The 13,838-nt window shown below is 43.1% G+C and overlaps 1 protein-coding gene across 1 annotated transcript in view; it reads left to right on the forward strand.

Annotated features, from left to right (window-relative positions):
• Positions 1-13,838, forward strand: part of LOC102565401 (gamma-aminobutyric acid type A receptor subunit beta1) — a 123,154-nt gene that overhangs the window by 77,217 nt on the left and 32,099 nt on the right. The window contains exon 3 of the mRNA XM_059721289.1: positions 4,060-4,142. Coding sequence (XP_059577272.1) covers positions 4,060-4,142 — 83 coding nt within the window. The remainder of the gene's footprint in view (positions 1-4,059; positions 4,143-13,838) is intronic.

Consider the following 13,838-nt stretch of genomic DNA (forward strand, 5'->3'; position numbering starts at 1 on the left):
AAGCAGGGGAGCAGGCAGGGGATGGGGCCTGGCAGGGGTCCCCCCATGGTCCCCTCTCACCTCTTCCAGCCCTCCCTCCCCTGCCCCCTACTTACCAGCACAGAGTCCAGGTCCAGCTCCCTGCAGCAGCGAGCAGGGACTGCCTGAATCTCCGAAGCTCTCTAAATCTTTTCCAAATTGATTTGGAGAGCCTCAAATCGATTTGGACCTTTTACTTGCTCTCCTGATTTGATTCAGATTTGAAGATTCAGCCGCCAAATCAGGCCAAATCTCCTCCGAATTGAATCAGCACCCGAAGCTTCGCACAGCCCTAATAAAAACCATTTGTAGTTTTTAAGGTATTAGTCATAGCGGAGGTTTCATTGCATTCAGCAGTATACATACTATAATGAAATTATGTTCTTTTCACAAATAAGTTTACTGTATCACTGCATTAATTAAGTTGTTCTATGGAACATTTAAAACTAAGCCTTATAGAATAATTGTCCAAAAACAACAAAGGATTAATTGCACTGGCAGAAAATTACTGAAACAATAAACTTTACAGTAAAAACCAAAGTTTCAAAACTGTGCATAAAGTAGGAGTTTTGAAAGTGATTAGGTGATTCAGGAGCATAGGTTCCCTTGACTGTCAGTTCTGAGTCACTTAGCTTTTATCGGATACAATAATCATAAGAAATCCAGCTGGTCACCATAGTTCTGTAATCACCACACCTTCAGGGAAATTGTATTGACTCCTAATTTTGTGTACATTTTTTAAAATAAAACTACTGATCAACACAAACTATGTTGCCCTCAAGGTCACTTTGTTAAATGAGGATTAAAAAAATTGCTCCAAGAAACCTTCATAAAAATGATTACTGTCATTCACATAAATATTTGCAGTTGTATTTAACTGTAAGAATTAGCAAGTAGGAAAGAAAAATGGAGTGTTATCATGTGCAGTCTCAAAGTGTTCTTGGGCATGGATTATTTCTGCTACAGGGATGATACAAATTAGGTCGTACCTCCGTTAAGTCCTAGGCCTTCTCTAGAACAAATACACAGCCCTACTAAAAGACAAGCAGTACAGTTTACTATGCAAAATATTTGGCTCTTGAAACCAGCCTTCCAAAAAAAAAAAAAACCACAACAACAACATGATTTGTTCAAAGATAATATTCCCACTCCACCTTGAAGTAGGCAATCTAAAATATGCCGAGATGCTGTGATGGATTAATACACATAATCATGCTGTCTACCTAGTCTTCTAAGCTTACAATGTAAATACCATTTTTTTTAAATTGGAAGCAACACAAAAACATGCTGCAACACTACAACATGCAGCATATTTACAGTTGTGGCTAAGTATAAAAAGGATGTATTGCCCCTACTTAGAAAAGCATTTAAATTCCAGCTTAGCTTTCAGCACAATGGTATTATGTCTAGATACTATCTTTACTCCAGTCTAATAAAACGTAGTTATTGGAGAGCGGTCTTAAATTTTCCCCCCTCCCACTGCTACTGCAAAGAAAATAGTGGCTGGGGGTCAGATTGTCCTCTGCTCTTCCTCCCGCCCGCCCCCCCCCCCCCCCATACACACACATTTCTTCCCCCTGAAGCCTTCTTGGCTCCCCCACCCCCAGCTCCCTATAGCCTCTACCCCTCTCCCACCTCCCCACAATCTCTGCCCATTCTCCCCTGCTTCCTGTGGTCTCTGCCTCTTCCCCAGACCTCCTTACTGTCAGATGCTGCTTGGGCTCCTTCCCTTCCTGGAGCACAGCATGTGGAATCTCAGCCCATGCCAGGAAATGCAAGTGTCAGCACTGCTGACTGGCCAGGCAGGGGACAGAGTTTCCATGTGCTCCGTGCTTGGGAGAGAACCCAGCCTAAAACTGGAACTGAGCTGTGCCTTATAGTAAGAAGGAAAAGATGGTACAGAAGGCAAAATGTGCAGAGGGCAAGTGGAGGGGGCAGGGGACTGCTACAGGTCCGACTCTGGCTCAGGATCAGAGTCAGAGCCACAGTAGCCACCTGCCCCTCACTCTGCTTTACATGCAAATCTTAAGATGAGCGGCTTTCCCCTCCCCCCATGCTGATTGTGGAGGAGGCTTGTCTTAGATTTGAGCAAATATGGTATCTTTTTATGTCAGTAAAAAGTATCTGAGTGCCTTATAATATTAATGGATTTTGTCCCCATGATGCCCCAGTTAGGCAAGGAAAACCATTTCCATTTTTTGCTTGGGAAATAGAAGCGCAGAGCAATTATAGATAATATTTTCATATCTAACAACTTCCATTTTCCAAAGTGACAAGCATTTGTGAGCCCAAGTTTATTGCAAGTCAATAGGACTTAGTGTGAAGTTACATGCCACACTTAGACCATACTGAGAACACTTAAAATGCCCTCAGTATGGTCCTAAAATGTGAATGTCCACATGTTAAAGCTCATTAAGTCAGGCTAATTGCCCTTGAAGTATCTCAAAGTTATGTCACTTCAGGCAAGGGTTAACGCTGGGTTGCGCTACCTAGCTCATGTTAGGTTAACTTCAGCCTGCACCACGGAGATGAAATGATCAATTTGAAATCCTCCAGCATCCCAGGATGTATTGCTCCCAGCCCTCCCTATCTCTGCCAAGCAGGGATAGATCCCAGGTATCCTGGCTCCTAGCCAGGACCCTGCTTGCTAGCTTTCTAGTGGCAAGTCAGAGTTGTGCAGGCAAGAAACTGTATTAGCCTTTAAGGTGAGACTGCTCACAGCACATTCTAACTTTAAGGCTCCACAGATTTAGGTGTGGTCTAAATGTATTGTGTAACTTTACCCTTAGGCTGCTAATTCACTTCAGTACTTGTGAAACCATTATTTTATGTGACTTTTCCAAGATCAGACAAAGAGTCTGTGGGTAAGGGTGTATTTGAACTAGATCAGCCTCTCATGGCTAGTTCTCCAATTGACATTAGTCTCATTGCCTTCATACACTGAATGTTAAGCATGTCCTTAAGTGCTCTCCTAACTTCCTTGACTTTGAATTAAAAACTCAAAGAAAGGAGGCAGCTCCCTGTAATCACAAAAACTTATCTACCAAAAAAGCTCTCAGAAGTAAAATTACTGAATATCAGCCCATATTGGAGAAAGATGCATGCTACAGCAGCCATGTTTCATTTTCCAAAAAAAACCCCCAAAACCCATAAACATAAGAAATCATTTTTAGCATAGCACCTTAAAATGTACTGGCAACACAAAGCAGACAACCTGAGTAGCATCACCCATTTCACTTTCATTTTACCATTTCATTTTTGTGTCCATTTCCTATTTGATAACTTTCAAACATACCCCCAAGTTCAGAGATTAGAATTCATTCTTTGTCAATCATAGAACCAGGCAACTATGAAATTGAAAAAGCTTACTGTTTCAACTAGTTTACATCCCTGAAAATACAAGATTGTTCCCTATAGCAACAATCACTGTCTCTCTAACATTTTGTCGGGTCATAAGCAATGGCTTCTATGGGACTACATAAATGAGCATGACAATGGAGAATCTAGCTTATATCAAGGCTATTATCACAGTAATCAGTTGTTTGAAGAGAATGCTATCTTTTTGTTATAGTATATTAACTTTGGATGGCATGGTTCCATTTTGGGGATAGCTGGATCTATTTATCACAGATAAACAATGATATCACATGCCATCTTATGCAAGGCTGTACCTTAACTAATATTTACAAAGCATGAATGGACATGATGATAACTTAAGTCTAAAGGATCTTAAATTGCATACACAAGTAGAATGCTCACTGACAACCACTTAAAAAAAAATCACACAGACCTTTTGTGTGTTCAGTTATAGTTTTAAATAAGAATCTTTACATATTGCATTTTCATATATAACATTCATTTTATGGATCTACTGCTATCCGACATACCAAATTGTGTGTTACACACTCTCTGAAAAACACCAGGAGCTAGGTTATATGACTACTGTGCATTAAAAAAACCTAAACTATTTGTTCAGATAGTCAGATATTTGGCATCATCCTCATGGATTTGTATTGTGATAATATCTGGTTTTTCTTACAGAATCACAACAACAGCAGCTTGCATGATGGATCTACGCAGATACCCATTGGATGAACAAAACTGCACCCTAGAAATTGAAAGTTGTAAGTTGTTGGAGGGAGAGGGTTGATCAAACAGCATCACTGGATTGAAAATAATTCATTGGTTAGGTAAAGTATATAGTTGTTTTATGACAGAACTCATAGCCTTCTTGTATACCTAGCAGTTTGTATGTATAATACTATATAATACATTTACGAAATTCAGTGCCTAGCCAAGCCATAATTAATTCAAAATATTTTGCTGAGCAAAGGTTATCAAGTCCTTTGAAAAATCTCTTGCCAAATGAGGGGTACCATCCCCCAGCTCCTAAAGCAGGGCAAAAATTTGCCTAATCTGAATAACCTTCTCACCACAAAATCTTGGTAAAGCCTCATCATCACAATTTAGTCATCTATAAAAAGGACTGTTTCTGCCTCATAGGGAAGTTGAAATGGTTAATTCAAAGCCGAACACTTTGAGATCCTCAGACAAAAGGTCATACTCCTGCAACATTAAAATCTACAAAAAAGTTTTGCCAAAGACTACAGTCTATTTGGTCACCTCTACATGTGATACGTATTACACAATTGCCTGATTAACTGCAATTAATTTAGACCGGCTACATGTACAAATTAGCTATCACACCATAAAAAGGTCCATCCTGCCATAAAATTATAAAAATTATAAATGAGAATATGTTCATTCTTGTGCCCTGAACAATTCAGGTAGTGAAATTGTCACATACCTTCAAAATTACCCTCAGTTCTAAAGTGCCTTCTTTCTAAATGCATAATCAATACCAACTTTAGTATAAAATCAATCAAAATGCAGCTTTTTCATTTAGCTTTTAAGTGCTTGGTAAGAAACTTGAAATGTTTCTTCAAGAATTATTAGCTGTAGCTGTTTTTTCTAGGAAAGTCAGTTTATCATGATTTTATGAATAGTCTGCTGGAAAGTAAGAACAATAAATAAAGCTTTTATTCAGCTAACAAGGGATTCTAATCAAACACACACAACAGGCTTCATGAAAATTGTTTTTATTACAGTGTGTTTTGAGCAGAATGTGTTCACATTTACTATGGAGACCCAAAAATTACATCTTTTATTTGTAAGTACCAATTGTTTTGACACTGCAGGATCAACATCTTACCTAGGTAGGGGAGGCATAGTTATCTAGATCCTGTCTCAGATGTCTCAGCAGCTCCAAGTGCTATTCCCCATAAACAATGATTCATTGTTCATTATTCACCATATGTAGAGTAGTCATTTTGAGTGGATATACTAGCCATACACCACTGTAGACCCGAGGTTGCATTTATTTGATATCTTATTTAATATATTTGCCTAGCACAAGTATTCAGTTAACATTCCCTACATCTGGTTAGCGCCCCCCCCCCAAGATTATTCAAAGGGTCACAGATTTCTGCCCACTTTTCTTTATTCCTTCATGCATAGACAATCATTTTTCTTCTTTTTTTTTTTGCTGAAGGAGTAGCAATACTTGCATGTGGCAGCACAGAACTCCAACTAAACTAACTGTTAGAAAGGACTGGGAAGCTCCTCATGAGTGTTATAATACAGTATTTTAACTTGTACCTTCCTTCATTACCTACAATGCTTCACATTATAGTTGGCAGCTCTCTCTCTAATACATACTAGTTTTCAGGCTTTGTGTTCCCAGCTCACCACCTTTCTGGCACAAAACATGCTGTCTAATGCTGCTTGCTGCTAGGCTCATCTCCTGGCTTGCAAATAAACAGCCCCACACTCTGTACATTTGAAAAATACTTCACCCCTTGACTCTCAATAAAATGACTCTGAGATCTGCCACAGTTTTTCACCATACTATTAGCACTGCAACCATATAAAAATATTCACAGTGCACTGTAAATAAAATTAACAAGTCCCATTGAAAAGTCATGAGTTCCTCAGTTCTGCTTGCTAGGAAAGGATTTGAGTATGAAAATCCAGTCAGAACTAGCACTCTTCAAGGAGTATAAGAACCTGCTAGTATATAGCTTGCAATTTGGACTATTTATACCTCCTTACCATTTGTGAACTTTCAAACTAATGGCACATTGTAGGTCTAAAAATTCACAACAGGGAACTTGGTTTCTTGATTTTCAATGACAGAACCAAAGTTCATTTGAGACAGAATAAGTTGATAAACGTTAAGTCATTCATTGAGACAACATGTGACTTATAGAACTAGCTCTAGATTGATAAACTAGTGCTAGGTACTGACATTGCACTTTTCCAGTTTAGGTGGTCGGAAACTAGTCTATACTCATAACAAAACAGAAGGTTGGGGAACATAGACTGGTTTCAAAATGTCAGATCCCAGTCTAAGACAGACCTGCATCCATGTAGTATCAGACTTTCTTGAGCTAGGTTGGACTGATGCATCGAACATTAGTGCCAGATTTGATAGTGAATAGAGGTAGGTCACTATCCACTAGTATCCCAGTTGCCTGTGCAGCCCCCATAACCCCCCTCTCACAGGGAGCCACAGCTTGGCTGCTCCAGCCCAGCTGTTATCCAGGCAGGACAGAGACAGGAGGAGTGGGGCTCATGAGCTGCTATAGAGAGGCGGTCTCTGGCATACTTGAGAGCAGCTTCTGGGCATGAGCTCAGAGCAGCCTCACCAGTGCATTTGCAGGTGTGGAGTAGAAGCAGGGAGGAGGGGGTATTTTCATTGGCATCCCATCTGAGACAAGGTGTCTCCACAATGAAGAAGTTTTTCCTAATAGCCAGCTAAATATATTTTGCTGCAGCTGCACACATTGGTCCACATTCTGCTCTCTGCAGTGAGAGAAAAGGTGTTTTCCTACTTTATGGCAACTGTTCAAATATTTGAAGACTGCTATCATGTCCACTCTTAAGCACCATTTCTACAAGCAGGGCATGCCTATTTACTTCAAATTCTCCTCGTATGACTTGCCTTCGAAGCCCTTTATCATTCGTGTTGCCCCCCGTCTGAACCCTCTGTAACTTCTCCATGTCTTTTTTTTTTTTAATATAGAGCCCAAAACTGTGCACAATACTGTAAGTGAGGCCCAATGAGTTCTGAGTAAAGAGGCACTCTCACCTCCTGGGTCTTGCACCTAGTGCTTCTATAGATGCAGCCCAAAACCACATTCACCTTTCGTGCAGCTGCATCCCACTGCAGACTTGCATTGAATCTCTGATCTATGAAGACTCCCAGATCCTGCTCATTAGTGCTGCCCTTCAGCCAGTCATCACTCATTTTGTATTTATATTTTTGATTATTCTTCCCAAGGTGTACTACCTTGCATTTGTCAGCACTGAATTTCATCCTGTTAGCTCCAGCCAAGCTGTCAAGATTCTTCTGAAATGCACTTCTGATTTGAACATTATGAACAATTCATGGGTTTTGTTTTGCTCTTTTTTAACCTCTTCTTGTAGTCCAACAGCCAGGGACATCAGTGCAGCTGGACAGTTCCTTAAACTTCACTGATTTTGCAGAACTCATCTGACAGTTAATGGAAAATGGATATTTTAGACTCCTGCTTGCAACTATGCAGCGCTCTGCAGTATGTGGCCTCCATACTTCGTATGCCTTGTCCTATACCTCAACCAGTAACGTACTCATTGTGGCTGGCTGCTGAAACATCAACAGTAAAGCCTACTGCCCATAGGAATCAGATATCAGAGATAACCTCCTCTAAGCCATCCATATGAGAGACAAACACATTACAATGTGTCAAAGTAAAAAGGCCCCATAAGTCACTGTCTCAAAGAAAAATTAGGTGGTCACAATCCTCTGAAATTCGAAAGTGCCAAGAACGTTCATTACTGATACTTACAAAGTAAGTAATGCAGTGTGCTGCAGACAACACAACAGCTATACTGTACAGAAAGGGCAAACTAGACAAAGCAGACCATGGCCCACCACCTAACCTGGTGGCCAGCACAGAAATATGCATGTCAAAGAGGAACAGAATTAGCCAAAGTGGTATTTCTATACTTTACAAAAAAATATTTGGAAGATTTTATAAAATTATCTTGCCCAACTGTCTGCATAGGGAAGTATTATCCATTATTCAGCATCTAGACCAGGGGTGGCCAATCTGTGGCATAAATGCCACAAGTGGTCAGGGCAGCCTCTGTGGGTGGCATGCAGCAGATTGGGGAAGGGACTTGCAGCACAGCAGCAAATAGGACAGAAAGCAGAGCAGGATATCAGGCAGGGAGCACAAAGAAAGGAGAAGGAAACAGGGCACTCAGGGAGAATGCAAGGCTAATTTGTGGGACACCTGCCAAAAAAGTTGTCCCACACTCATCTAGACAATTACCAAAAAAAATGTATGTTTAGCCAAAGTAAACAAGTTTCACATATACATCTTCGTGTAGAGTTATATGATTTTACATGTAAAGTACAGTCACCTGGGGATTGCAAACTCACTTAGTGTATATTTATCAGGGCCAAGGCAGCACCATACTGCTCCTGTGCTATGGCATTGTACACATGGGCTAGCTCCCAAACCAGAAGCAGCATTGCTGACCAGTGCAGCTCTCCAGAGCTCATTAACAGTGCTGACCATGCAGCTTCCATATCCATGGCCAACTGTGGTTAGTGTAGTGTCTCAGCACAGCACTGCCTTGTACCATAAAGACACAATGTTAGAGGGCACAATGCAAGCCCAGTTGCTTCAGTTTAACATGTTGCACTGATCCAACCCTGCAAGTCAGGACAGAAAGAGTGGGTAGGATCCCATTCTTGCTATATAACTTACAGTGCCTTAAGAAGTTGTGTCAGCACCACTAGCATGGCAGGGGCACATGAACCAAGTCTGTGCCTGGCCCTTATTCAGCCAGAAAAAGAATGGGCAGAGGCTTCTGCTTCATCTGTAAATCACACTACTGAGAGACACTATTATACTGCAGCAGTCCTCTAACATGACTCAAGTACAGTTTATGATTGTAGGACAGACACAACTAAATTTTGCAAAATTATCAACTTGATTATTGGTTGAGGTTCCAGGGCCTGTGCTATGCAGCCTGTCTGAACAGATTATCAGAACCGTCCCTTTTGGCCGTAACATCTATGTTTCTATGACAACTATAGGGCTGCGGCATGATTTAAAAATGCAATTAAAATGAGGTTAAGATCCACCTACATTGCAACACCGAACCATATTTTAAGCCTGTCTTTTTGTAACCAGATTGTTCAGTATGGTAAAACTCAACAGAACTTAAACAGAAAAGGTTGGGAGAAATGGAATGATTTCTGGAAATTTCTTTCGGCAAGTACAGCAAAAAGAAAAGGTATTTCACATTGAGGAAAGAAAATAGTCTATTATTCTCCAACATTTCTATAGTTATCTCTGCTTCATATAGAAATAGACATAGCACTAAATACATGCAATGGTTGAATGAAACAGCAGCCAATTTAATGTGATAGTGCAGTGAATCAATAAAATATTCTACTGGAATCTTTAGATGGTGTGGTGCCAGAAAAAACAACAACTGTGTTCATAGCTAAACCTTCATTATCACCTCTGCTGGCATAGAGTGTTCTGACAGAATGAGATTTGAACAGATTTACCGCAGCTCCCTGCTTGAGACAAGATTGCATTGATCCACAGGATGATTGCATTTGAACTACCTAGGATGTAGGAACCTATGCTTCAGACAAAAATGTTTTCTTATTAGAGCTGAAGAACTGCTTTAAATTCAAGACTTCACAGACAGCAGAACCTTCCTGTCTGCAGGCAGCAGAAATTGAGTACTTGGGTAATGCCCATAACCCCAAATAGTGACCAAGGGCAGCAGTCACTCCTAAAGCATAATCTATACCTGTGCCAAGTGCACATTTGTAGAATCACCTACACTTTTCATAGTTACCTTTCTCGGGACCTCCATGGAGCACAGATCCAGCACCTCACTGCTCCGGGATCCGCATCCTTGCTCACACATGGATGACAAATTGGAGGGCCCAAACCCTTCCCAGTTAGGAACAGAATCTCAGATCTGCTATTTAAACATTTCTGACAGCGAGTATTTCCCCTCCCCTGTGGCTTCTTAAATCCTTCCGTGTCAACAAAATGATTCTCAGGTGAATCCTGCTATCAGACAATCCACCTATGAGATGTACTATGTAGGCTACAAGCCAAAGGCCCTGGTGCCACTTCCCTAGTGCCCTGCTTGAAAAATAAGTGTGTCAAATATTTCTTTCATTAACCATCAGTTTCCCATCACTCTGGACTCTATAGAGATAAGTATTATGTTCTTCCACTTTGGTTATCTCTGATTACTACAATAGAGAGCCAACTCTGCTCTGGCTCAGGTTGAGAATCCATTTCTACTGAAAAGTTAACTTTTAGACCAATTTTATACCATCTCCCTGCTAAGCCTGGGACTGCTTCTGAGAAGCAGTGTTCTAGAAATCCACATGCTTATTCAAACTGCCATGAAATGTACTGTGCCTTGTAGAGCTGAGGGTAGGATAACTGTGGAAAATTTGAGCAAGGGGTTCCTGAGATACTGGCAGTCAAAATAAAAATTTAAAAAAGCAAAAAAACAATTCTACAATTGACAAATTGTATCAACCTTGTCTATTCATACATACATGGGACCCAAATTGCAATTTTGAGGCTAATTTTGGGAATGTTCTCTCAACATTTGTTCAGCTATTGCATGGTACTCACTTCCCCTTTATAAGAAAAAAATAAGGTATTCAGGAAAGATTAGGACTCTCTAGATCAGCATGAGATCAATTCATGAACCAAACAAACTAAAATTGTGTAAGTGTGGATGGAGTACCCAAAAACATTTCCTGTCTGCCAGCCTTCCTATGCCAGTCTTATAGCTCAAGGGAACATACAGTAGCCATTGAACCTGACCTGCATCCCAGCCAGCATCACTTTGAATCTGACTTTCATAGAAGTCTTGCAGAAAGAAAGGCTAGCATCTTGTGGGGATAGAGGACAGTTAGCATGCCAAAAGAGGTCTTTATTTTTGGGAAGATGCAATGCAAGTAAAGCAGAAAATTTAAAAAATGCTTGAACTATTTCCAAAAAGAAAACAAATTACTTATGTGAGTCCCTGCAGGGAAATGAGAGAGATTAGAGGTGGAATAAGAGGGAGTGTGAAGAGAGGTATTGGGGGTGGGGTGACATGACAAGGGAAAGGAATTGGGATATTAAAGCTGCCTGTCCCATGTACTCCTCTTCCACATGTGCTGGGTTTTGGGGTTCCTCTGCACGTAACCCAGTAACGTAACTAGGGGGAAAGTGGGGCAATCACCCTAGGCACTGACTAAAAGAATACACCAGAATCACCGCTTTTCTACAGCAGGTGCAGCCCTGTGCCATCCAGCTATAGAAGCCAAGTGCTCCATTCCAGCTGCAATAGCTCTGTGGTACAGGCTCTCTAGGGACTGTTCCAGGTGCCCTGTCCCTCTACGCACTCTGATACTCTGCTACTAGGCACAGAGCCATGCCTCCCCTGGCAAAAATCCCATAGAGGGGTACCATTCATCTCAAACCTATCCCCCGCCATACATGACAGCACTTGGGGCTGCCAGGGCTTCTAGGCAGGGTAGTGCAGGGTTGTGATTACAGTAGCAAAGACTCCCAGGGGACATTCTGGTGTCCTCTGCTGAGCCTGCTCATCAGCTGCAATAGTGTGAACACATACTACTATGGCTGAAGGAGCTGCCGCCAAAGTGTGGAGAGAGATGGGGAAGGTAAGACTCTCCGCCCTTCCCCTCTCTGTTCCCCAGTGGCCAGCACTCTGCCCAGGGCACTGCAGGAATTCACTAGGCCTCTGGTGTACCTGAACACCCTCTCCCTGTTATACCTCATGAGTAAGGCCCTGAGAAAATTATGATTTTATGGATTGCATGGAAACCATGAAATTCACCCCACACCACGATTTTTAACGGTCGTGAGCATAGGCAGCGGAAGGCTGGGCTTAACAGGGCTTAGCCCCACCAAATGTGGGGCAGCGCAGAGGGCCACAGGGCAGCCTGGGCATGGGCTCTGGGCAGCTGCAGCAGTGGGGGAGGGGTGCACACAGACAGACACGGAGCCTGAACACAATCAGGATTGGAGCCAGACAGTGTGAGGAGCACTGCCCACCACAGCAGATAAGTTGGGGAAGGGGAAGGGGCATGGAGGGGCAGGCCGAGGCCCCCACAGTGAGGGAGGGAGGGAGTGGGGCAGAGGCAGGGGTGAATGGGGCCCTGGGGCAGGTCATGGGATGGTCGGACCCCAGGCAGCTTGTCCGGGGGGGCCGGGCTCCCACCACTGCACACACCTCGGGAAAGGCCCGGCGGGCATGTGCTGCCTGGATTTGTGCAAAAAAAAAAAAAAAAGAAAAAGCCCCGGTGCTCACTAGGTGCTCCTGGGTGGGGGGCAATCCTTGCTGCCCCACGCTGTGTGGGGGCCTCTGCATGAGCCCCCCAACCCTCCTCGGGTGCCCACCTGGGCCAGCTCCAGCCCTTTAAGAAAAAAAAGCCATAAATCCCGCAGCCTCACCGCTCCTGCCAGCAGGGGGAGATCCCTGCTGCCCCCCACTGTGTGGTGGGCTCTACAAGGAGGCCGCACCAGGAGCGGTGAGTACTGGGGCTTGTCTCCAGCTTTTTTTTCTTAAAGGGCCGGAGCTGGCCCATGCGGGGCACGAGGAGGGGTCGGGGGGCTCATGCAGAGCCCCCCATGCAGCATGGGGCAGTGAGGGGGCAGTGGGGATCATCCCTCCCACCTGGCAGCACTGGGTGAGCACTGGGGCTTTTTTTTAATGCACTGAGCTGGGGCAGGCGAGGCAGCCATGAGGGGGATGAGGGAGCAGGCAGGGGTCAGAGGGCTGGGGGAGCAGGGGGGTCAGGGGGCTGGCAGGGTCCCCCCATGGTCTCCTTCCCCAGCCCCTCTTCCCCCACCCCTAATACTTACCAGCTCGGAGTCAGCTGCAGCTCCCTGCTGCAGCCACTGGGGACTGCCCAAATCATCAAAGCTCTCCAAATCTTTTCTGAAGATTCGGAGAGCTTTGAATCTATTTGAACGTTTAAATTGGTCCCCTGATTCGATTCAGATTCAGAGATTCGGCCACCAAATCAGGCCAAATCTCCTCCAAATCGAATCACCACCCAAAGCTTTACACAGCCGTTATATCTACACTGCCTCTGTGGTGAGTCCAAGAGACCCACTCTCTCCTTCTCCAGGAGAGCCAAATCCTGGAAATGACACTACATAGCTGTTTAAAGGGGTGCTATAACCTGGGTCACGCTCCACCTCAGATGTGCTTATTCCCACATGCTCAGGACCACTCTGAAACAGCTACCTAACTTCCCAACTTTGGTACACATGAACTGGGAGCAAGTGGGCTGGGTAAGTTTACTAGCAGCATTACCAGGCTTATTACGGTCCAGTCTCTCTCTAGATATGTCTAAGCCCTTCTTTCTGTTCCCCAGTGTTAACTAGGATCTAGTGTTAAACTTTTAAATCTGTCCATTGGTCTTCTACATGTTAATCCTTTTCCAATTATGTTACAACTCTCCAAAGATCCCTCAAATAATATTTAAAAAGTTGAAACTTCTTTAAGTACCCCCAGGTATTCCTATTATGTGGCAGCAGGCTGAAATCCCAGGCTGAACATAATATTCTCACAGAGAAGTAAGGCTGGAAGGGACACCATGAGATCATCTAGTCCAACCAGGGATTGAACCTGCAACCTTCAATTTCCAAAATCTTAAATCTTACTCAGTGCATTTTAGATAGCTGATGTTCCCAAAACCA

Source organism: Alligator mississippiensis, chromosome 2 (genome assembly GCF_030867095.1).
Source record: "Alligator mississippiensis isolate rAllMis1 chromosome 2, rAllMis1, whole genome shotgun sequence".
Lineage (NCBI taxonomy): Eukaryota > Metazoa > Chordata > Crocodylia > Alligatoridae > Alligator > Alligator mississippiensis.